At 42.6% G+C, this 24125-nt stretch overlaps 2 protein-coding genes across 5 annotated transcripts; one reads left to right on the top strand and one right to left on the bottom strand.

The window, feature by feature from the left end:
- Nucleotides 1-437: 437 nt before the first annotated feature.
- Nucleotides 438-17370, bottom strand: clcn6 (chloride channel 6). Of its 2 annotated transcripts, none has more exons than XM_067528440.1 (23): nucleotides 17249-17370; nucleotides 11395-11454; nucleotides 11219-11284; nucleotides 10955-11020; nucleotides 10800-10866; nucleotides 10279-10385; nucleotides 9988-10114; nucleotides 9264-9331; nucleotides 8883-8941; nucleotides 8637-8769; nucleotides 8406-8519; nucleotides 8050-8216; nucleotides 7645-7756; nucleotides 7414-7543; nucleotides 6618-6771; nucleotides 5757-5913; nucleotides 5537-5643; nucleotides 5025-5211; nucleotides 4022-4182; nucleotides 3755-3911; nucleotides 2759-2866; nucleotides 2532-2657; nucleotides 438-2403 (listed from the first exon to the last, which is right to left on the bottom strand). In XM_067528440.1, the coding sequence occupies exons 3-23, from the start codon at nucleotides 11228-11230 to the stop codon at nucleotides 2323-2325; spliced, it is 2400 nt and encodes a 799-aa protein (XP_067384541.1). In that variant the 5' UTR covers nucleotides 11231-11284; nucleotides 11395-11454; nucleotides 17249-17370; the 3' UTR covers nucleotides 438-2322. The 2 variants fall into 2 exon arrangements, with proteins under 2 accessions (XP_067384541.1, XP_067384540.1); XM_067528439.1 differs by lacking the exon at nucleotides 17249-17370 and adding an exon at nucleotides 12537-12814.
- On the top strand, nucleotides 14033-23483 carry mthfr (methylenetetrahydrofolate reductase (NAD(P)H)). 3 transcript variants are annotated; one of them, XM_067528441.1, is made up of 12 exons: nucleotides 14033-14191; nucleotides 14785-15046; nucleotides 15203-15441; nucleotides 17357-17467; nucleotides 17547-17740; nucleotides 18591-18898; nucleotides 20215-20349; nucleotides 20516-20696; nucleotides 21415-21597; nucleotides 21688-21789; nucleotides 21881-22000; nucleotides 22678-23483. In XM_067528441.1, exons 2-12 carry the CDS (start codon nucleotides 14799-14801, stop codon nucleotides 22891-22893), a joined length of 2037 nt encoding a protein of 678 aa, XP_067384542.1. In that variant the 5' UTR covers nucleotides 14033-14191; nucleotides 14785-14798; the 3' UTR covers nucleotides 22894-23483. The 3 variants fall into 3 exon arrangements, with proteins under 3 accessions (XP_067384542.1, XP_067384544.1, XP_067384543.1); XM_067528443.1 differs by having other exon boundaries at nucleotides 18648-18898; XM_067528442.1 differs by lacking the exon at nucleotides 14033-14191 and adding an exon at nucleotides 14223-14342.
- The last annotated feature ends 642 nt before the right edge of the window (nucleotides 23484-24125 follow it).

The following is a 24125-nucleotide window of genomic DNA, read 5'->3' on the forward strand; positions in this document are numbered from 1 at the left end:
ACATACGTAAGGCAACTACAAGGTAAAGAAAATGAACTGGCAAGTCCAGGAGGCCATTTAAAGACGCTAAGTACATTTTAAGATTTCCAACTTAAAAATAATTTGAACCCATTTCCATCATTGCAAATAAGCAATTTGCCATGTTTGTTTTCACGTTGCCAAAAAGCTTAAATATCAGAAAATGGCATCAACATACTGTAAGTCAGTGTAAACACAGAAATAGTTATTGATATTGATTCATCAGATTATGTTAACTCTTTTAATCCGCTGAAATCGAGTTTGAATTTTTGCCAATTATGTTTTTGTCAAATCACCCACTGTTTAATTAACCAATCCGTTTAACTCTAGTAAATAAATTAAATACTTAAACCTGCTTTTGAATTAAGTGCATCCTCGTTAAAATGAGCAAATCAAAAAATGCACAGGCAAACGTCGTATGATTGACAAAACAGAATGACCTTTATTTGGATGATAATAAAAAGGCACAAGACATCAGTCTCTGCTTTTTTGTGTGTGTGTTCCATGGCTGCAGCTTTTGTGCCATGTGCCAGTTCTCTATATTTGTAGAAACTACAAATTCCTAAACAGGCACAGGTTGCTGTCTAAATCTCCACGTAAATAATATGAAACAGGAAACTTGGCAGGCAAACAGTCCCTCGGGTCTGGTATCACACTGGGAAACACTATCCACCATTAGCCTTAATCTCATATTGTGCACATCACCTGTTGTGTCAAATGTAGGACTTAAAATCGATAACATATATATATAAATAATTCTAAAACAACAACTGAACAATTCTCAGACAATAATGTTGAGGACAGCCTCGGTCCATTTAGAAATGCAACACTGAATCATTCAAAGCACAGGCAGCAAATCATAATCAAAATAAAATTTTATAAAAATAATCTCTTAAATAAAACATAAAGCTGAGATAAAAAAAAACATAAAGGAATGTTAAATGTACTTATGTGCCACCTTGGTTGATGATAGTCCATCAATAAAGTCTGCTTCCATTTACTTTGCCTTTGCTCCAAGTCACATTTTAGTTCCTTTTAGGAATGAAAATGAAATTATATATTAATAAAAAAAAAAAAAAACTTGAAAATGTATTTAGATAACATAATGCTGACTAATAGCAAAGATCAACTTTAGAGAGTTTTGTTTAAATTCCCTGTTACAAAACCTTAACGAGCAGAATTCGAGACAGTCCACTTAACCCTGGCACCTACTAATACTGACTGACTGAATGAAATATTACAAGATATCATTAGTGCAAAACAATTGCAATGTGCCGACAGACTGATGAAGTGGTTAGAAATGACACGGTCTTCAAGCAAACTCCTCCAGGAACAACTAAGGTCTTTTGCAGGCTGTGAGAAGATGTCAGCCTGCTTGTAGTGCAGATATTCCAGTTACGTTCACAGTAAATTAAAATGTGCAGACAACTCTTCAAAACGAGGTTAGACAGTGACGAGGACGGTAAACCAAAGTGAACTCAAGTCCTATTGTTTCAGTGCTGCGGGGGAATTATGAACTACAGAAATAAAGCTGAATATTAATTCCTGCACGAGATCGTGCTGCCATCGAGGATAACTTGATAACTGAGAAAAATATAATTATTGAGTTAAAAATAAGTTTGTAGTGATCAAAATAACTGCTCAGATTGCTAATGCTTTACAATCCCCACGCCAACAGGTGCGGCCGGTCCCAACCTGGCGCCGGTCCCAACCTGGTAGAACGCGAGGGTTGCGGCGTGAAGGGCATCCGGCGTAAAAGCACGAGCAAAATCAACGTGGGGCAGATGTTCCGATGTGGCGACGCCTTAAGGTACAAGCCGCAAAGCCATTGATCTTTATTGCTAATGAGTTACATTTAATGCCATTGAATCGCAATAGACCAACACCATGGTCCTGTCGCTCAGAGTGTCCGTGAATAAATTATCATGAAAAAGAATCTGTTGAGGGATATTTGTGACTTTTTAAACATTCCTTCACAGATCAGGATGCTTCCAGTGCCACAATGCATGTGGGGCTGACAAATCCTCGACAGGGAAAATTGAAGAATTAAGTGAAAAACAAGTGGTTTAACTTCCTAGAGAACTGTGTTCCCTACTGTACCAGAGACTCTGTGTGTGTGTGTGTGTGTGTGTGTGTGTGTGTGTGTGTGTGTGTGTGTGTGTGTGTGTGTGTGTGTGTGTGTGTGTGTGTGTGTGTGTGTGTGTGTGTGTTTAGGAATGCCTACACACGATTGGGAATGAAGAGGTTCAGAATAACGCTGAACAGAGTTTGGGTTGAAAGGATGGAAGGACGTCCTGAGTCGGGTCAAATAGTGATGTAGTGCTGTCTCAGTTTGGCCAGAAGGAACTCGTGGGTTAAATTATGTCTTGTGATTATTCCAACGATCTGAAAGACATGTGAGATAACAATCAAGAGATTAGAACGTTTCTTTGAGTATTTCGCCGATGACTCATGACCAAAATACCAACTTAGTATCAAGTTTCAAAAACCGATTCTTCCCGTTTACTACTTACTTCCCCGACAGCATTGACCACTGGTAAGTGTCGCAGGCCCATGGTCCTGAACAGGTTGAACACCTGGGAGATGCGGGTGTTGGGTGACACTGTGTAGGGACACGGGTTCATGTAGGGGGTCGCATCCTGGAAGCACATGAAACATTATTTCTCACCTTACATCCAGAGTTTTTTTTCAATATCAAAATATGTGGGAAAAGTGCTCTTCTCATTGGGTGTTTCAATACCACTATCATGCGGGGGTTAAGCAGGGCCAGGTCCAAGTCGTGGATGTCGGGGTAACGTGGGTAATCCTCAGTCATCTCTGCGTATGACAACCTGGGCTGAGTGGCGCTCTGTGGTGGACGGAACGGGGAGACATTTGGTTGGATGACGTTTTTTGGAACTTGAAACGGTTTCTTCTTAAGCAAAGTCTTAAAACAACATCTCCAGAGACGCCTGCGCTAGATGTCGAAAAATCAAACCAGGACGTGATCCAACCCATAACCTAAACAAAACACAGCCACCTACATAAAAGCTCGTCGATATTTACCCAGGGCTTCCACGATGTACATGTACAAAACAGTTAGCTACCAATAATTGTTATTGTAATAAAAAAAAAAAATTTAAAATCCTGGCAGCTAATTGTAGATTTTATTTCTTTGTTTTTGTTTTTTTGGTTGTCATGTTTATTCACTCACATGCACTTAATTCTAACCATTCTTTTCCAGGAAGTACACGTTCTACACAAATGTTAACTAAAAGAAATATACATATATAAAAACATAATGTAAAAAACATATGCTTGTCAAATAAATACTAGTAAATATAGTAAATCATGTAGCTTAAGTCAGCATGTTCTTTTTAGGTGTATCGGGTGAATTTTCATGGGGGTGTAGCTAAAGGGGGTGGGACTTTGCACACACACACACACACACACACACACCATCTCTATTATGGCAGCAGATGCAGGACACAGAATAAAAGTAGGGGCACCACATACCACTAGCTGTTTCTAAAAGCTGATCCCGAGTGTTTCTCTTAAAAAGTGATTAAAGCTGGCTACTCATCCTGACATCACTACTTCACTGCCCGCTTTAAACTCTTGCTGATTGCAGTCCTACACTGCATCGAGCAATTTCTGTGTCTCTGATGGAGTCGCTTGATGTTTCGATCTTCTCTGCGTTGGTCGGGGTTATTTAAAGTCTCTAGGAAATGAACGCAAGTCCAAATGTGTGACTGACCGACTGGTTCTCAGAGTAGCAGACCCCTCTGATAAGCAGGTTGACCAGCTGGGAGCGCAGGATGAGGCCGTGGAAGGTGAGCGGTCTGAAGCGCTCTTCCATGGTCCACTCCTCACTGGGAGACTGATCTGGGTACAGGTTGGGGTAGGGAGCATGCCTGCATGTGGACAGCAACATCATAATAACTAGAGCAGGCCACGATTTATCAAATTCAAAAATTCCACTTCAACAAAGGAAAATGAATGAACTAATTTGTGTTTGTTCTACCTCCTCTCTAACATCTGCTGCAGCAGGTCCTCTCCCTCTTCTGCGGGCTCCACCACAGCGCTCTGCTCGTCGCAAACGTTCCTCAGCTCGCTTGAGGGGTACGACTTCATGGACTGGCAGCGCCGTCGCTGTTCCCCGGCACGGGACACGACGCTGGATTTCTGTGGGACAGGAATAAACTCAAGGAGGCGCATTTTGTTAGGATGTCTGACTGTGCGGCTGAGCAGTTATCGGCTTTGTTATGTTGGCACCACACTATTTTAGCTTTATGCAAATAAACACTTCTTGATCTTCCAGTGTATTTTCTTTTTTTTTTTTAGGGCAGATGCTTCTCGGAAAGAGAAAGCTCTAAATGTTAATGTGATTTTATAAGTTAAAGTGACTCTATTTTAAACCTCCCATCTTGATTCACTGACTGGACCTCAGGTTTGTTCCTGACTCCAATTAGCTTTTCTTGACCAGACGGGTTTACATACATTCCCCAGCCCACATTGTGAACGTTTGAATGTGTTGAATATGAAAAAAAGAACAGAATCATTTGTGTGTAATTATTTAATTGAATAGACTGTTTGTTATATATAAATGAAACCTGGATAAAGCTTTGGCCTTGTTTTAACTTCAAAGAGATTGTTTAAGAGCACTGAAAAAATTGAATGTGTTGTTTCCTAAAGGCAGAAATAAAAAGTGGCCTGCAGTGCTGATTGGTTTACTTAAGAACAGAAGAAAACAGACCTGGGCTTCATCCCTGGAACACTGCTGTTAACACCACACACACAGTCCTCTACCTCCATCTACTGGCAGTTTACGCAGTCGCCTACACCTCATGTGTGAAGTAATGAAGTTAAATCAACAGTGTAGTTTTCAAAAAGCTGAAAAACGGAATCCTGAGTAGTGTGGCAGCAGCATTAGAGGACATTCCTGTGCACTAAAATGTCCCCTTTCTGCAGCTCTCTCTGGAGGCTCCGCTGTAACAGCTAAAAATGTTAAATGTTACAGGACCTACCTTGAAGCGTATGTTGTTGCTGACCAGGATGTTGCCCTTCATGAAGTCCCGCTCGTTCTGCCGGTTTTCCGTGACCACCGGGAAGGCGTGGTAGACAGTGGTGCGCAGGATGCTGACTAGAGACTGGACGCGAGTGTGGGGGTAGATGTAGGTCAGGTTGGTCTCCATGATATCACTGGCCGTCAGCCTTTGGAAAAATACATATGCATAGACACAGGATGAGAACTCATGTTAGAATTCATCAAAAGTGGACGTGTGACAAATGATTTGCAATGTCAAACGTGAAATAAGTTTCTGAACTGCAAATATGACACAATAACTATTTAAATAAATACTGACTGACTGGAAGCGAAACCATCGATATCATATCGTATGTATCTTCTTTATAGGCTAGAAATGCACTTCTTCATGCCACAGTGATAACTGGATGATACAGGTGAGAATAAAAAAAAAAACACCAGGCACATAGAGACTTTACTCTTATTTGTTAAATACCAAACAGCAAATCCTACTTGTCCATCTCAACTTCAGTCTCCCACTCCAGCAGTGGGACTCCCCTCAGCTGGATGTGGATGTCATAGATGCCCTTGTTGAAAAAATCTCCAGTCCACTTGGCCACCTGGTAATCAACACAAAACCAATGTCAGCTTGAAATTATTCCATGCAGGGGGTTTAAACCACATTAATATTCATTTTTAAAATATAACCGCACAGTTTAATATGACAGTGTACCATTAGAGTGATCATGATGGGCAGCCCGTATGTGATTTCATTGGTTGATTCAATGAGGATGACCGTCAGACTGATGGTCATCCGGACCACGCCACCAAGGAAGGCGGCGGCTCCAATGAGCGCGAAGGTCCCCGAGTAGATGTCCATTCCCAGTTTCCTAATGGAGCACAGACGAACGCAGGGGGGTGAGGTGAGCAACGGGGGGATGTGGGAGGAGGGAATGGGTGGAGGTGCACAACCACAGGCTGATTCCCACGGTTACCAGGCCACTGCTGACACTGCCAACCTGAGAGAAGCTCAACATCCGTTTGTGAAACTAGAGGATGTGAAACAAGCTGAGACAAAGAAAAGTAGAAAATCTAGCCAGTCAGCAGATTCTGTTACGAGGCCTGTGGACGTGCAGATCAGCACTGTCGCCAAAACTCCCTTTAAATTTGGTCATAAATTAGCGGTGACATTTTGGGAGATGTTTATTCACCTCCATTGTTTTTCATGATTGTGTGTTCGGAAAAGAGCTGGAAGGATGTGATTAACCAAGCACGTCATAAACACTGGATTTATCCAAACTCCAAAAAACACACCAAACCTTCCTCTTGTTGGTGTCTGAGAGCTGTGGCTCTGATGAAAGGGTCATGATTTCAGAACCACATGACCTAAAACTGTTCCTGGTTAGTTTTTACTAGAGCTGGAGCAATATTGTACACGATGCATCCTACCAAAGGTAGCTCACTTATCGTGACATAATCTTTTACACTTCTGATTTGTTTTCAAATGTGTGATATTTAATAGCTATTGGTAATGGAGGAAAGGTGGGTGACAGAACATTAGACATTAGAAACATAAGGAGAACATTGTTCTCACACTTTAAGGATGTTGGCAACTAGACGTCCAAAAGCTGCTCCACACAGCAACGAGGGGACAAAGAGGCCGCTGGGTACAGACACGCCATAGGTCCAACAGGCCAACAGGAAGTACAGCAGGAAGAACACTGATAGAGTCACGGGGCTGAAGGTACCTGAGGGGACAGGAAGACAGTGCAAGTCATTGGTGAAATAAATTATTTTTCAAAGTCATGTATCTACAAAATGAACTGAATGATAAAATAGAGAGCAGATAACACTGGTAATATAACTGATTCCTATGGGGAAATTCATACCAGTAAGAACTGGGAATCGAACCACCAACCCCGGGGCTCACAGCAGACTGCTCTACCAACTGAACCACTTCAACTCCAAGTGCCCAGATGCACAAATGAGCCTGACCTACACCAGCAGATGTATAGCAGTGTTTTCCACTGCTTTCTGGGGGATCCTGAGATCTTCCCAGGCCAGATGAGATATAACTTGTCAAGCACTATTTTAATCTACCCTAAGGTCTTCTAATAGCTCCATGAAGCTGGAAAACCTGCGGAGCAAGGTTGGCAGGAGAGATCCCGAACCACCTCACCCGGTTCCTTTTTTTAATATATGATGGATATCAGACCCTCTCACCCCACCTCTAAGGACGACCCTGCCCTGTTGTACTGGGATGTAATTGTTTTGAGCCTCTGACTATAGGTGAGGGATGGACGAAAGGTTGACTGGTAAAACAAGAGATTCGCCTTCCCACTCAGCTCCTTTTTCCCCACAGTAATTCAGTATAAACGCCAACATCTCACCGTCCTGGTGGAAGAGCTGGTGGATGGCGGCTTCCTGTGGGTTAAAGAACAACGTGGCCATGTCATTGTAGGTCTTGTTTGAGCAGAAGAACTGACGGACAGTTGAGTTGATGTCCTCGCTGCCAGAAACCTGAAGAAAAAAAACAACAACTCACAACTTAATATAAGAAACAAAGGACTGTGCAGTTTGTCTAACTACAATTACGATTTCAAAAAGTCCATCACATTTACCGTAGTGTTATGGGTTGTTGGGGAGGACAGTTCACGACATTCACCCAACAGCATGGAAACTGTAAATATCACCACTGTTGTCACCATTGTAACCAGCAGACTCTCTAGAACTCTGCAAAAAGAAAAGTAGTGTTACATAGAAGACAATTACCATCTCTGATTGACATGATCTACTCTATAGTCGCATTTTCATGGCATTGTAACCTCTCAACTGGGCTTTAACTCTACTCTGTTCTACTCAAAAAGAAAAAGGACCAGGTAGCAGGTACCATCCTCAACTTTGCAGGATGGAAAAACAATAAAAGGCGAGTAGAGTGGAGTCAAGTCGAGCTGATACTATGCAGCTGAAAAGCTCCATGAGATGAAAGACTGTTCCCCGTTTGCATAATTCGTGTAGCAAATCACCTGATAAACTTGGCTTTCGGGTGGATGTGCCTCATGCGATACTTGGCCAGGCCCTTGTTCATGCAGTTGAAAAGTGCCCCAAGCAGGCCGCCAACGACCCCCATCAGGACGAAGAAGGCCAGGTCCACTATTGTCCACAGGTGGCAGTTCTTATCTCCATCTGGACACTGACCAAAAAAAAAAAAAAAAAAAAAATCCAGTAAATAAATTTGTTCATGCATTTTATTTCAGGCCGGGATTAGAGTGCTGCATGTGAACCGAAGGTTAAGTGGAAGAGAAGCTGTGGGAAGAAGGCTGAAGCCGGTGGGAGGTGGGTACTGTGTCACAGATTTAAGTTCGGAGAAAAACTCTGATACCTTGAACTCTCCAAAGTTGAGCAGCCCAGGCAACTGGAAGGAGCCCCACTTGTTGAAGTTAATCCCAGAACGGAAAAAGTTGAGGGTGAAGGTGGCCGACATGGAGCAGAAGAGCTAAAACAGCAGATGGAACAAAAGGGCTGAGAAAGGAACTTGGTTGATGGTATTCAGCGGTTTTCAACACTTACACGTGTTTTGGTTTGAGGCTCTGTATTGGATGACCTGACGTACCACTTTCCAAGTGAGGGCCTGGTTCCAAAAAGAGGAGCCCTCCTCCAGACTGAAGAGGGTGCCACCTATAGGAGCTCCGAAGGCTGCAGCGACTCCAGCAGCTGCGCCCGCCGACACGAAGTCCCGCTTGTCCCTGAAGAACAGTTCAGACAACACAATAACCTGTGCTTGTTCAGACTTGCATCGCATTTTGAGGGAAGCAGAAAACAGTGCGCGGTACTTTGATAACAGAAGTGTGCATCATACCTGTCACTGCGGAAGTAGGGGAAATCAAACTTGATCCTCTTGAAAGTGATGCTCTGAAACTAATACAGGAGGAAAACCTCTGATTCACACACTTTGGCCATGGAAGCAGCTTAAATAGATCAGTGACTGAACCATTTAACCATGTGGCACCTTCCATTTGTCATCTCCACGATGTTTGAAGCTCAAAATGTTTCAGCTTCGAGTGAAATTGTATAAATTTAAATATTATTAAGGTTATAGATCAAAGTGCTGAACCCGGACGGGATGATATGCTACAGGTTGGTGGATGAATGGTTCAAACATTAGCAACACCTTTACATTCAGTGCACTTCAGCCCGTATTTGTCACCAATTGCTGTGTCCAGGATGTGTGGCGCTGTACCTGAGGAAGACCAGCTCCCACGATGGCACCACTGTGGATCATCGGACCTTCCTTCCCCACAAACAGACCTGAGTGGACACACACTGAGTCAGAGGCACAGTCCGCACATTTGCTTGAGACCAGTGCGGGAACTAAACCAAAAGCTCTGTCTGATGAGTCACTGTGCGTTTGCACCATCTTTAACATTCTGTTCTCATAAGCAACACTTTACAGCGGAAGGCGACAACTGACATGATGACCATCGTCTTCACGTGTGGTTCAGTTTCACATTTACACATGTTCACTAAAGCATTTCTTAACTTAGTTGCATAGTATTTGTGCAACATCATCACTTTCTGCAAATGTTGGGACAAACCAGTGTTTTATAGCCAAAACAAATGTCAAGTAGATGTAGATTATTTCTCTCTGTAGAAGAGAACAATCCTGATCTTACAGCTTCATTGAACACACCCATTAAAACATACAAAGTCGTGGTGGGACACAAAATCAGGAAATTGCAAACAGTGCCATTACTTGTTCTTGTGACTGTATACAAATATGCATCAAGGATACACATATCTCTCGTAGAATATTGTCACTTTTCCTTTTGCCATGTGATTGCATGTAAAATTTTGTAAGAAGCTACTTACGACTCAGGAATCTGACATGTTTTTTTGTGTTATTTGGTGTAAAAACTGCAGTCTGAAAACAATCTTACTGTACACGACTTTCTGTCAGACTTTACCTCCAGCCACACTGAACAGGACTCCAGTAGCTTTGCACAGAAACGTCCGCAGGCGGACAATTCCAGGAATCTTCACACCATTTAAGTAACTTTTAATCTCTGGGATCCCCGAGCCTGCAGCTACTGGCTGAAAAACACAAGAGCCAGAACACTGCATGTTAGCATCGTGCAGGTCGGTGCGGCCTCTAGAGTTTATCCACTGAGACTTTTTGGAGACGCTCAGTTCAAGTTCTGTCTCCAGATAGTGTATTTCAGCAGAGAATAACGTGGACTATACCTGATGGGTCTTACCTCAATGAGAACAAGTACACTGGCAATGAAGACGAAGGTCATGTTGAAGGCAAGGAGCTCGAGCAGAGACAGAGAGAGACAACCTTTGTCGCTGCACTTCTCTACAGCTAAAGGCGTCAGCTAAGGCAGAACAACCCATAAATACTGAAGACAAACCTAAAATTACCAATCTGACCACCGCTAACAGGTTCTACTTTTCTCACGTTGCATGTTTGGCATTAGATTTGGCAGGTGTACCTAATAATGTGAACAAAAAAAGATGAAAGTCAAATTATTACTTTTGAGAGGAGGGCTTTTTTTTTTTTTTTTTTTAACCATTTTGTTTCCCTTTTTCCGGAAAATTGATTTGGCAGAATAATTGCTCCTGTACAACAATCTGAAAATATTCCCACTTTTGTTTTCTTAACAATGGCCCCAAACAACCCAGCACAGACTTTTAATTTGAAGATCCCCTTTCATGAAGTGGTCTGTAGATCAGCGAACGCTGAAGTGTGAGTAAATTCAAACGCGTTCAAGGATACAATCACCAACCAGAGAAAATTTGATTGTGGTGAAGAGGCGCACAAAGAAATCCACAAACAGGCCGACCTGAAACCAAAATAACGGCAACGCTCATTTGCAACACATTGGAATAAACTAAATGAATAAATGCTGTAATTAACCTAAATGCACATACCAGACCCACTGTGACGCCAATAGCAAACACCATTATCCACCGAACGGCCTCATACTTTTTGGCTTTCTGTTGGCAAGTGGAAAAAAACGTTCCCAAAAAGAGTTGACACCAAATATGACTCTGGTTGATTTCTGCTCACAAGAAGATTTAGAGAAGCACTACAGCACATGACAGTGGATACTTCTTCCAATAACAACTATAGTAAAGAGCTGAACGTTTCAAAATGTGAAGACGGACAAACAAGAGACACTTAACTTGTCCTACCTTGTTGTTCATCCCCTCCAGAACTTCCACACATGGTTCATTAATGCAACGGTCATAATCCAAGCTCTGTTAAAGTCAGAGAAAACACTGTGTTACTATCACCTGGGTCAGACGTTCCACGTGGACTCGTCTGTACCATGGAAACATGATTTACTTTTTTTTGACAAACCTCTCACCTCATAGTCTTTCCTGGGTAGAATCTCATCCTCTTCATCTCGGATTTCCCCGAGGATTGTCTGGGGAGAACAAAAACGATTTCAAATCCAGGATGATTAAATCACAGACACGTCCAGCACGATAGGCCTCCGAATTTGGGCCAACGACAAACTAAAATTAGAATTAATCAGGTGGCAGATGCTTTTGTCCAATGCGTCTTACAAATATGGAGCACACGTCACGGGCAACTTGGGGCTCGGCGTCTTGGCCAAGGGCACTTCGAACTTGGCCAGGAGGTAGCAGGGTCCGAACCGCTGACCCTGTGGAGGGTGCACTGCTCTAATGGGGCCCCAGCCACCCCATGCTAGAAACTGCAACTCTAAATTCTGAATAATTTATAACATTTTACAGAGTAATCGGCAAAACAATGAAGGTGTGTCTCCATTCTCTCAGGGTCACTGGAACACACCAAGCTCAGTTTTTAAAAGTTGAGTCACAGATATACCCATAAGCCAGAGATTAAGCTCCCTCGTAGCCTCAAGTCATCACACAGACTTAGAAGTAATTCAGCTACTGGATCATCTCTTCAGAAACACTCAAATGTAATGAAACTTCAACTGAGTTTGCACAGCAAACATAACTGTAATAATAATAATAATAATAATAATAATAAATGCTGATATAACGAGGCAGTCCAACACTAAAGGTGTTGGTGTAGAGAACAGAGTGTTAAATTGATGTGTAACATGCATGTTGGGTGGAAGACGAGGCCCAGATCAAATCATAATATCTAAATTGTGTATAGGAGATTCATTTGCTTTATTAAAATAGAGAGGAGTCTCTGAATTCCATTATTGGTAAGCGGAGTTTGGTTCAGGTGCCTTTTCCTCCATAAACATAAGAAAAACCCAGCGAGCAGGCTCATCTGAAAGGAAGATCGCTGTCTGTCTTAGCTTGGTTGTTGTTGTGTGAAAAGGGTTTTTAAAATCGTTGCACCTTGTTTGCACCAAAGCTACAAGCCAACAACCGAACCCAGTTAGTGAGCAGCAGCAGGGTGGAGCAAGTGAACCACCATCTGTGGCACTGAGAGGAGCTCAGGAGAAAGAAACGATGCACGGATCTAAAGATCGCTACTTTGCTGAAATATTTTACAGTTCCTTACCAGTTCTTCGGGTGTCCGTGTCTCCCCTTCTCTGCAGCAACACTGGCAACAAAAACAGTTTCCACAACTCGCCATCTTTGTTGTACTGTCACGCTGCGTTCCCGGCCCAAACCAAAGCGTCGAACATTTGGAATAATCGAGGATAGCAGCACATTAATGTGTAGCATATTGCCCATAGTGTTTTACATTAAATAACAGGTACGAACGGTATCTGTGTCCTAAATGCGATTCGAAATATGTGCGAATGATGTTAAAGCAATAGTTTTAAAAGTTTTACATTTCCGATGACAACTAAACGCAACACCCCACCCCCTCACAAAGTCATGTGATGCCAAAGGCGGAAAATGTTGCCAGATGATCAAAACTGCGTAGAATTTACGCAAAGGCCATTGTCTAAAATAAAAGCCCGCTATCTGAACCGTAGGCCTGAGAGTTAAAGTCAAATAAGAAAACGTATCTTTCTCTATGGTTTCAAAAGAACATTAGCACCAACTGCTCTTTCTGGAATTCCTGTCCTGAGACAACAGTGCATTTATTTTGGACCTGTAATTATACTGAAGTATTTTGCTCTGATGTCCCCTCGGGGTGAACTTTCATTCAAATCAAAATTGAAAAATTTGAAATTCAAAAATCTCTGCTTTAAATATCTTTTTCTGGAAACCTTTAATTACAAAGAAGAGGAATGCAGCCACAAGGGGGCACAAGCCAGTGTCTTGTGTCTGTCCCAAGTCTGGATGAATGCAGAGGGTTCAGGAAGGGGATCACATGCCAAATTAAACATGCGAATCAAGAAGAACTACTGGGAAGAGAGGAGTGACATTTTTTAAATAATACATTTAATCTTTATAATTGCTAAATTCATAAATGTAAAGTTAGTAATATTAAACCACTCTTTACTGTTTTCAAACATGACATTATACCATATTTTGAAAGCATATACTTTTTTGTGTCACATTGTTGCCTGCCTGTGCCCTTGTTAAGGCCCCTGCTATTCTGTATTTGTATTGGTTCTGGGTTCAAGAAAATCAAAACATTAAAAATAAAGTCAAATAACTGTTGCAGTCAACACAGTTTCCAAACAGATTAAAGTATTTGGCGTTTTAAGGGCGTTTATTTTAGTAGCCTTTAAATATGCTATAAATTCGTTTTGGGCTTGTGTTCTCTCACATTAAATGTTGGATTCTAAACCTCTGCTGACCAGACTTGATTTAATAAAAATATTTTGCACCTTTTACAGTTCAATCATTAAGTTATTAAAGTTCATATTGTACACTCTAATTACTACATGGTCCTTTTATTTGAAATTACAATATGTTGTACTTATTTGCTCAATGTGCCAAATCTGCAACAGATGTCACTGCGATGCCTTGTTTTGTTGTACTTTTTTGATCGGCATCAAATTCTTTCCAAATGTTCTGTTAAGAGTGTGTGAGGCCCAAAGGTTCGTCACGTGAAGTGCGCTCCGCATCCACTCGGTGGCAGGTTTTCCCACATGACGTGAATGCAGCACCTCACCGCACCGCTCCGCTGCCTCTTCGGATACACGGGAGAGAGTTGTGGGGGGGGGGGAGACTCCGGTTAACGTCTCCCACTTCGTAGCAGCAGCTGAGGACAGTGTGGGACACCGGCAGCACGTAGAGCAGCAGCTGGAAAAGGTGGGAGCGATTTTGGTTTTGGGGGGGCTGATCGTAGCTTTTGTTTCTCTTTTAACTTCATCACCACACGGAGCTAACGTTACCAGCACCGTTACCAGCACCGTTACCATCGGCGTTCGCTCCGGTAACGGAGCGGAGCTCAGCAAACCAGGTTCCAGGCTCGAAATGACTTTTGCCGCTGTTGTATTTAACGTGCGCGGGGACGAGTGGTTAGAACCGGGGAACGAAACGAGCGGCTTTTGTTGAGTCGTTGATTTCGGGCCGAAGGTCGTCGCCAAACTCCATTGAAAAAATCCGCCGCTTTACAGTTAATCTTTGGGGCAAAGTGGGTCATGTTGAGGGACATTCAAACGTAACTTGACATGTCCGGTGATCATGGCCATTATTTTGTTCGGTGTAGAAAAAAATGTTATCAAATTTGATTAACGTTTGATTCGTATTCTATAATATTACTACTAATAAGATCCGGTCAGATTTTCCATTGAGTTTGGCGGCACGTTATCTTCCACGCTGTCACACCACGAGGCAGCTGTTGAAATGTCTGAATGTTAACGTGCGAAACGTTTTTGTTTCGCGTCTCATTTTCTCCGCAGTCTAATTCTTCATAATGGTGAACCAGGTTCAGCGAGGGGGCGGATGCTGGCAGTCGTGCAAGAGCGACTCCAGCGGGGCGAGCAACAGCGGCGGGGAGAGCTCCAAGGAGAGCTCCCGCTGTTCCACGCCGGTGCTGGACGCGGACCGCTCGGACAGGCTGCGGGACAAGATGCGGCGGAGGATGGAGTCCGGGGACCGCTGGTTCTCGCTGGAGTTCTTCCCCCCTCGAACAGCCAGTGGAGCTGTCAACCTTATCTCAAGGCAGGTGAAATGAATGGAGGGAGCTCGGTGGATTGTTTAATGCAGGAAGCCTGACAGACGTAGAAGCAGCAACAAAGTCCCGAACTCCACATCAGCCTACAGTTTTCCAACCACTCAGCTTTGTTGTACTCACAGCTGGATGTCATTACTCCTCAGGTTTGATCGTATGGGCTCCGGAGGGCCCCTGTTCATCGACGTTACCTGGCATCCCTCAGGTGACCCAGGCTCGGACAAGGAAACCTCCTCCATGATGATCGCCAGCACAGCGGTCAACTACTGTGGCTTGGAAAGTGTCCTCCACCTGACGTGCTGCAACCAAACTAAAGAGAACATTACTGGCCACCTGGCCAAAGCAAAGCACCTGGGCCTCAAGAACATCATGGCACTTAGAGGAGGTGAGATTTTAAAAAGACGGGGCACATGTCTGCTGACAAAACTTCAAGAATCTGCCAACTGGTTAAAGAGACACATGCAAACATGCTTGTTATGTGTAGTAAAAAAAATGACATTTCCAGGATAATTGTGTAGTATTTTTAGTTGATGTTGGTGTGTAAAGGGAAAGTCATAATACTTTAACACAAAGTCGTAGTTTTAGGGAAAAGGGGGAAAGTTCCAAAAAAGAAATACAATTTCAAGTATTTAACCATTGTCTCCCCCTAACAGTAGCTCTAATATCCATTATACTGCGTGTATTTTTTCATATAGGATGAATCCATTGGCTCCTCTTTGACCTCTTCAGGGCAATTGTCATTTCCACACTGATATACGGTGCCGTTGTTGAGAACTGGCACAAACAAACAAAGATTGAGAGAATAAGTTGTTTAACGGAATGTTCTCAAATGGAAATTCCAGCATTGTCACGCGGATTCATAAATGCACAAAACGTTTCCTAAAAAAACAAAATCAGTCTCGTAGATAATAAGGTTTTGCCTAGAGGCTAAAAAATATAGAAGATCAACATTAACTTACCGAAAAGAGTATAAGTAAGTAAGTAAAAAGTATTTACATAGCACCTTTGATAGGTAAAATCTAAAAGGGCTTTAAAAATGTAAACAAGGGGAAATAATACAGAAAATAAAACTTGGAAATTGAAATTAAATCACAATTACAACAAAGATGCAGCCATAAAAGCCCAGTCAGCTAAAAGCTGACAGTGTCTTCAGTGTTTTTTTTAAAAGAATGTTTAAAGAGGAGGAGAAAATAAAACCGGTGTGATGTGGGAACTTCTACCGGTTCCTGTTACAAGCCTCACTGCTGAGATTTGAACAATCTGAAGGTGATTTATAACCTGTTTGTTAGGACAAGTAAAGAGTGAATTGCTCTAAATCCTCTAAATCTACACTGGACAACATTTTCCTCACTTTAGAAATATTCCCTGGGTGATAAAAACTGTTTTTGACCATCTGAGGACATAGATTGATCAAATACAACAGCGAGATTTCTGAGGCTTGACTGAACCGAGGAGCCCAAAGGACCGAGGTGCTGCCTGATCTGCGGCAATGATCAAAGGTTCAGTGTTTTGTGGATTCAGCTGAAGGTAGTTATTGTCCAACCAGTCCTTAATACAGGACAAACATTCCAACAAGTGAAACTCAGACTCTCCAAAAGAACGAGATAACAGAATATCATCAGCACATCAGTGATAAGACACGTTCCTGAAACGTTTAATAATCTGAACAAGAGGTGTCATATACATATATAATATATAAATAGGACATTGTTGGATTGTAATTATTAGTCATTAACGTCTTCATCGCTTTAATGTTTCGGCTGGTAATAACGGAGCTGATTTGACGACCTCGTATCTTGTTTTGTTTTTAATCTAATCTCATAATTATAGTGTGAAGTACTCTTGGTACTACAGGTCCGCTTACTGTATGAGTTTCATGCAGAGGCTCACTGAAGTATTTTGTATTATTATTTAGATGCTAAAAAGAAACAATAGAAATCAGATATATGTAAAGCAGTAAAAGTATTTGCCCAAGTGGCAGAAAATGTCAATTTCACAAAGACAAACGCATGAACAGATAGAATAACATGAAGGATCTCACTGTGTGATGTTATTAGTAATAGTTGTGCTGCAACGTGGCAACTTTGCATGGAAAGTGCCTTTATCCATATGTGTTTGTTCCTTACTGCACAAGCATCATACAAACAACATGTGTAAAGAATCGGCCAATGATGTTAATCTATTAATTATACCTGGATCGTGTGGGTAACTTTGTAATAGGAGAAAGTTGGACCATACTCTTAGTAATCCTCACTAAATGTTGCCACCAGCTGAGGTGTGACATGCTGTCGTCTCCACAGACCCAATAGGAGCGGACTGGGAGGAAGAGGAGGGCGGCTTCAACTACGCCGTGGACCTGGTCAAGCACATCCGCTCAGAGTTTGACGACTACTTTGACATCTGCGTCGCTGGTATGTTTTCAGCCCTCGGATCGGGCAGTTTAAGTTTGAAGTGCCGCTTGAGTGATTTCTGAATCTGCGGCGTGTCCAGGCTACCCCACAGGCCACCCTGAGGCCGAGAGCTATGAGGAGGACCTCCGGCACCTCAAGGAGAAGGTGGATGCTGGGGCCGACTTCATCATCACGCAGCTGTTCTTCAGGGCAGACACCTTCCTCAAGTTTGTGGACGACTGCAAGGCGAACGGAATCACATGTCCCATTTTACCGGGAATCTTCCCAATTCAGGTAGAACAGAAATATTGTTAGGAGTATTGTTATTGTGCTCCTCCAGACTCTCCCTTTGGTTGGTTGTATTCACTAACTTTACTGTTTACTCACCAGACACGGGGAGAGTTTACATTTTTAGCCTGCGAGGAAATTGTGACATCACTCCAAATTGTGGCAATGAGCAAACATTGACACGTACGAAATGTAACCGATTGCACGTTTGCTAATACATCACTTATTGATAAGGCAAATAACTGCAGCGTTGGCACAACTACTTAGTTCAGGTAAATATTACCACAGCACAGTGTTAATGCCTTTGAATAAACATCCCGCTTCACGAATGCTGCAGCTGGACAAGGTGGAGCCAGATTTCTTAGTTTGCATTAAGAATCTGCAAAGTGACCAAAGCTGTCACATAAATGTTGTGGAGTAAGTGACACTGTGAAACGTAGGGGAATTCTCAGTAAAGTAGAGATGCCTTAAATATAGTTCTTAAATTCAGTGCTTGGGGAAGTGTACTAGTTAGTTTCCACCACTGAATAACAGTTGGTAGAGTAATTAAAGCGGTGAATGGTGTTAAAAAGGTTTCCACTAGCCAAAGTTCAAGGAGTTCGATGGGCTACTGCAGAGGCACCTTTGCTGCTACTTGGCTCGGCTACTTTTTATTGGAGTTTCCAGTGTTTGACTTAGACTACATATCTGTAGATGAGTAGACGTTCATCGATAATGTGGTTGGATATCTCGAATATATCAGTATTGCTGTATGTGTTGGCTGATAAAAAGCAGGAATCCAACGTGTGTGTCAGTGACCTGCTGCAGTTTCCTGCCCGGTGCTCACCGCACAGCTATGCTCATGTCCCCTCCACAGCCCAACACAGTGACAGTGGATGGAGCTGTATGCATTACAGAAATGTGTTCCCTGCAGGGTTACCAGTCCCTTCGGCAGCTTGTCAAGCTGTCAAAGCTCGAGGTTCCAGACGAGATCACCAAAGTCATCGAACCCATCAAAGACAACGACGCTGCCATCCGTAATTATGGAATTCATCAGGCGGTGGAGATGTGCCGCGTGCTGCTGGACAGCGGCAAAGTGCCGGGACTCCACTTCTACACCCTGAATCGAGAGGTCGCCACCATGGAGGTGCTGCGGCAGCTGGGCCTGTGGAAAGAAGACCCCAGGTCAGTCATCCCTCTGGCTGCGCTCAAAGTAGGAAAATCCAGCTAAGTCTCTAGTCAGTAATATCCTGTGTACGTCCGCTGCGGAATAAAAAAAGACAAATTATATTTCCACATACAGGCATTTTAGAGTCAGTAGGTAAAGATTTAAACTCCACACAGAAAGAGAATAAACTCAGAATCTCGTTGTTGTCAGGTGACAGTGCAACAGGTTACTGCAAAACAATCGAACGTGTAAAATGTCATGACACAAATCCAGTCCGTGAACCGTAACCTTGAATCATCTTTAGCTGGTTTTTGTTCAGACTTGCCAACATAAACATAGGGATGTTTTTGCCTTTAAATTTTTATCTTGTATTTATGGGTTGAGTAAATAATACAGTCATTTTAAAATGTGTTCATTTGTAGACAAATGTGCTTCAATACCCGTCATTTTTACATAATGTTCTGACTTGTACACAAAATCAATGTGCAGGAAGATTATGAGCTGAAGAATTTTCCAGGCCACTTTACTAAACCCAAAAAATAAAACAATCGGAGCGACTGTGGCTCAGCAGGTAGATGAGTTGTCCACAAATCCCACGCGTGTTGGTTCCAGCTCCTACTGTCACACTTCAAAGTCTCAAATGAAGATATAGATATAGATACATAGAACGCAACCACAGCAAAACCAACCACTTCTGAGGAAAATATTTCCTACAGTCGTCCAGTGTTTGTCAGTGTTTGCTTGGCTTTCGGTTAAACATCATAATTGTCCACAGTTGAATCTGTGCCACACACTAATTATAAACATAATCTTTCATACCTGCTAGATAATTATAGCACCTTGTGCTCAGTAACACACAAACACACCCACACACACCCAGAGCTTGTCATGCAACAAACTAACAAACTGTTTGCATTGCTTTTTATTTTATTTTATATAAGGTTCTGTTAAGTGAACTTTATTGTCAACATTGTAGAAAATGATTTCACCACATTTTTACACAACAACTAAAAACACATGGTCACAGGCCGCATAAATTTACTGCAAGTGACTGACGTGTTTTTTAATTTTTCTCATTTTTACTGCGGTAATAAGTTAAATGCTCAGCAAATATCAGTCATTCAATCTTCTCCAGTTACATATGCTCCTTTGCATTCTGACCGGCTGTTGGTAGTAAACTCAGCCTCTTCCACACACGTGAAGCAGATGAGTTCGTTTATCAGAATTGGTAAAACTAGATATGTCACGAAGCAACTGAGCAGGTTAAACTTGTTTTATTTGTCAACTTTCAGCCTCACTTTTCTTTTTTTCTTTTTTTGTTAATCTTTAACAGGCGGCCTCTTCCCTGGGCAGTAAGTGCTCATCCCAAACGGAAGGTGGAGGATGTTCGACCCATCTTCTGGGCATCTAGACCCAAGAGCTACATCTACAGAACCCAGGACTGGGATGAGTTCCCTAATGGCAGATGGTAAGCTGGGTGTCAATTTCCTCAGTACGAAACGCTAAATTATCAGCAACAACTGTACTTCAGCAGTTCCCATTACATTTCGCATTTACATTTGACACATATATTGTTTTCAAGTGTACATGTAAAATGGGGAAACGACTACAATGTGTGTTTGTATCGTCCTCAGGGGAAACTCCTCATCTCCGGCTTTCGGCGAGTTGAATGACTACTACCTGTTCTACCTAAAGAGCAAGTCGTCCAAAGATGCACTGGTGCAGATGTGGGGTGAGGAGCTGATGAATGAAGAGAGTGTGTATGAAGTCTTCACCTGTTACATCACAGGCCAACAAAACTGCAATGGGCACAAGGTAAACGCTTGTTTCTAAGACCTAACAGGGAAAAACTGAATTTCTGTGTTTCTTATTGTCAACAAATGCCTCATAAATCCCCAATTCGTACTAAAAAAAGAACTAAAACCATCTAGTCACTGTAGCATCCAGAAATTAAAAAGTTAAAGTAAAGGTGGGATCACGAGCGACTGGATGAGCAGGCTTTTGTGAGCATTTTCAGTTCCTTCAAAAAGTGGTTTTAGTGGCCAACAAATCCCACAAAGAGCCTTAGAATTGTTCTCCCTGCTAAACAGTGGGATCCTGGTTTATTCATCAGTGCCCTTGGGTTTCATTGTAACTAGAAGAAGCAAATCATTGGGACAAGAAAGACCCAAAAGTGACTGTAGCGACATTGTTCATGAGGAAGAAATGTATAATGTGTGACTCCCTGATGGGTTTGAGTGGTATTTGATTAACCATGAGGCCTATGGCCCAGAAAGGTGGGAGAGAAGGTAAAGGCCAGCTCATGTTCTCTGCATGTGTGGTCTGTGAGGCTTCACACGGACATATACCAGATTGTAGTTTGAACTGATGTGCACGTCTGGCCCACGTGCATGTTCTTCTGAGCGCAAACCGTGAAATGTTCAGATGGATCTCAGTCTCTGGAGTCAGGATGTGAGCAGCCTGCCTAAGCATAAAATCTAGAACCAGATAAAAACCTCTAGCATGTTAAAACAAAGACATCTGCTTCTGCCAGGTGATGTGTTTGCCTTGGAACGATGAGCCTCTGGCCCCAGAAACCAACCTGCTGAAGGATGAGCTGGAGAAGGTGAACAGACGCGGCGTCCTCACCATTAACTCGCAGCCCAACATCAATGGCAAGCCCTCCACAGACCCTATCGTGGGTTGGGGACCTGCAGGGGGCTATGTCTTTCAGAAGGTTAGACCGCGGTGGGATTGTCATTTAGCTAGTTGTTGTTGTTGTTGTTGTTGCTTCACACCTCTCGACCCCTCTCCTTAATTCCAACAGGCTTATCTGGAGTTCTTCACCTCTAGTGAAAACGTGGACGCTCTCCTGAAAGTGCTGAAGAAGTATGAGCCACGCGTCAACTACCACATTGTCAATGTGCACGTAAGTTTGAACAGAAAAAAACATCCGTCTGTTCTATGTTTGCATGCAAGTACACGTGGCTAATGTGTCGCTGTGGCTATCGCGTGTGCAGGGCCGGAACTTGACCAACGCCCTCGACTTGCAGCCCAACGCCGTGACATGGGGGATCTTCCCAGGCAGAGAGATTGTTCAGCCGACTGTCGTGGACCCGGTCAGCTTTATGTACTGGAAGGTAAGACTCCGGCTAATGTGCAGGACTTCAGGAAGATTCAGGCTTGTGTTGGCTGAGTGGAGCTACGCTGACTTAAAGGAATAGTGAAACATTTTGGGAAATCCCAGCAAATTCATGATGAAGTTGGATACTGCATTATACTGCATTGTTTTAATATCATAAAATATGTTAAATTGTAATCAGTGTAATTTATTTCAGTCTGTACTACTGTACATGCAACAACTGGAACATTTCTATATAATAGTGGCTTCTGGAAATGTTGTCCAAGCTGGAGAGTCAAAGTTTGAAAAAACTTTTTAGTAATCAGCACAACAGAGCTGCCATCATCACCTTAATCCACCTCAAAGCTCTTTTTTTTTTTAAATTTCTGTCCCATTTCAAAAGTTGCAACTACCCAAATTTTCCTCAACGCACCCTCCTGCTGCTCCCAACAGGTTAGAGCCCCTCAGTTATATCAGCACAAATATAACTGATGTGCTTGTGTTGCTCTGGTTACGTCATGTTTCCTGTTTATAGTTTTTTTTAATTTAATTAGAATAAATCTCATTGAGGTTAACAACCTCCTTTTACAAGGTTGAGCTGCAGCATTCCAGCTTCCAACAAGGCAAACGTGTCCAGTAATAAACCCACAAACCGCTCAGCCTGACTTCCCCTCACTAACCATGTGTCCTCCTTAGGACGAGGCTTTCGCCTTGTGGATCGAGCAGTGGGCCAAACTCTACGAGGACGAGTCTCCGTCACGGATGATCATCAAGTACATTCACGACAACTACTTCCTGGTCAACCTGGTGGACAATGACTTTCCTCTGGAGAGCTGTCTGTGGCAGGTCATCAATGATATGTTTGAGCTGCTCGATGCACCTCCAGAGCCACAGAGCCGTCTGAATAATTAGCCCAACTCAGAAAACCTTTTGGACTGTCAGCATGTTGTGCTGCTATTCACAGTATAGAGCTTGAGTATGATGTGTACATCACATGTCTTCAGACCTTTTATAAATGTTTTGTAACACTTACGGATGAGCAACGTGATGGGAAATGTGATCCGTTCCCACAAAACATCTTTGAACGGTAGCTTCATCCTTTGTAGCACTCCCAGCTGATAAACTACACACGTGTGTTTGGGGTCGACTCAGAGTTTCCCTATGGACAAATCTGAAACACAAAACGAATTATGAACGTGCCACGTACCTTTTTGGAGTGAGAGTAGTTAGTTTTGACTAACTAGTATCTGGAAACGTTTTATTTTCACAAAAAAATAACTCTGAAGATTTTAATTCAAATTTTTATAGATTTTTAAATGGTGTGTATGAGTGTGTGTGAGAGAGAGAAAGGAAGAGAAAAGCCCATTTTAATCACTTAACATGTTTGAGCTGCTGATGACTACAGGCTCCATAACACGTGATAAATCTATGCTATATTTATTTGTTCTGCCTTGTTCTTCCTGCAGCTCATTAAATGGATTTCAGTACTATGCAGTAAGTAACCTGGTGCGTTTATGTGTGTTACTTCCACAGACGAGCAAGTTTTGCATATTTATCTGTTCCTAATTCCTAATAGATAAATGTTGTGACAGCAGGGCATACGGTGACTTATTGTGTATTCGAAGTAAAGCACCACAAATATGTAAGCACCAGTACAAAGGTCAGGCCACAGGACGGAACATGACACTTGTCCGCTCGGTGGCACGATGGGGATTTTCCACATATTGAGTAACTCAGCTGAACGGACAAATCATCAGCGTGCAGAGAAATGGTGTGAGGTGATAATAAATCCAAGTACACACACACACACACACACTGAAGTGTTACCTTGACATAAGGCTGCTGATTGCCACATAGACCTACATCCCAGATGGAAAAGTGCCAAAATACTGACCTAATGATTATCAAAATAGACATCGTCATGCAGAGATGGGTGACAAATGAATGGACGAATGAAATCCCAGTCTTTCCCCAGTCCATGGCATCAGTCTCCACCTTTCTGAGACTGTTGGAGGCATGATCACGTTTTTTTTCCAAAGGTGTTTCCTCAGTTGAGTGTTGTGATGGTGACGGAGAGTGAATGTGCTCAGCTGGAGGCATCATGAGTCATTAGAGCAACAACTTATTCAACTTGGTTAAGCTTC

This window comes from Channa argus, chromosome 13 (genome assembly GCF_033026475.1).
Source record: "Channa argus isolate prfri chromosome 13, Channa argus male v1.0, whole genome shotgun sequence".
NCBI classification, from domain to species: domain Eukaryota; kingdom Metazoa; phylum Chordata; class Actinopteri; order Anabantiformes; family Channidae; genus Channa; species Channa argus.

Excerpts from the sequence above, each read along its gene's own strand:
- clcn6 (XM_067528439.1), bottom strand. The coding sequence starts at position 12,611 with ATGGCGAGTTGTGGAAACTGTTTTTGTTGCCAGTGTTGCTGCAGAGAA. Across the intron at positions 7,544-7,644 it reads CAACAACCCATAACACTACG|GTTTCTGGCAGCGAGGACAT; the intron begins GTAAATGTGATG and ends TTTTTTCTTCAG. Across the intron at positions 5,212-5,536 it reads ACTGAAGTTGAGATGGACAA|GCTGACGGCCAGTGATATCA; the intron begins GTAGGATTTGCT and ends ATTTTTCCAAAG.
- mthfr (XM_067528441.1), top strand. The coding sequence starts at position 14,799 with ATGGTGAACCAGGTTCAGCGAGGGGGCGGATGCTGGCAGTCGTGCAAG. Across the intron at positions 17,468-17,546 it reads CTTTGACATCTGCGTCGCTG|GCTACCCCACAGGCCACCCT; the intron begins GTATGTTTTCAG and ends CGGCGTGTCCAG. Across the intron at positions 18,899-20,214 it reads CTGTGGAAAGAAGACCCCAG|GCGGCCTCTTCCCTGGGCAG; the intron begins GTCAGTCATCCC and ends AATCTTTAACAG.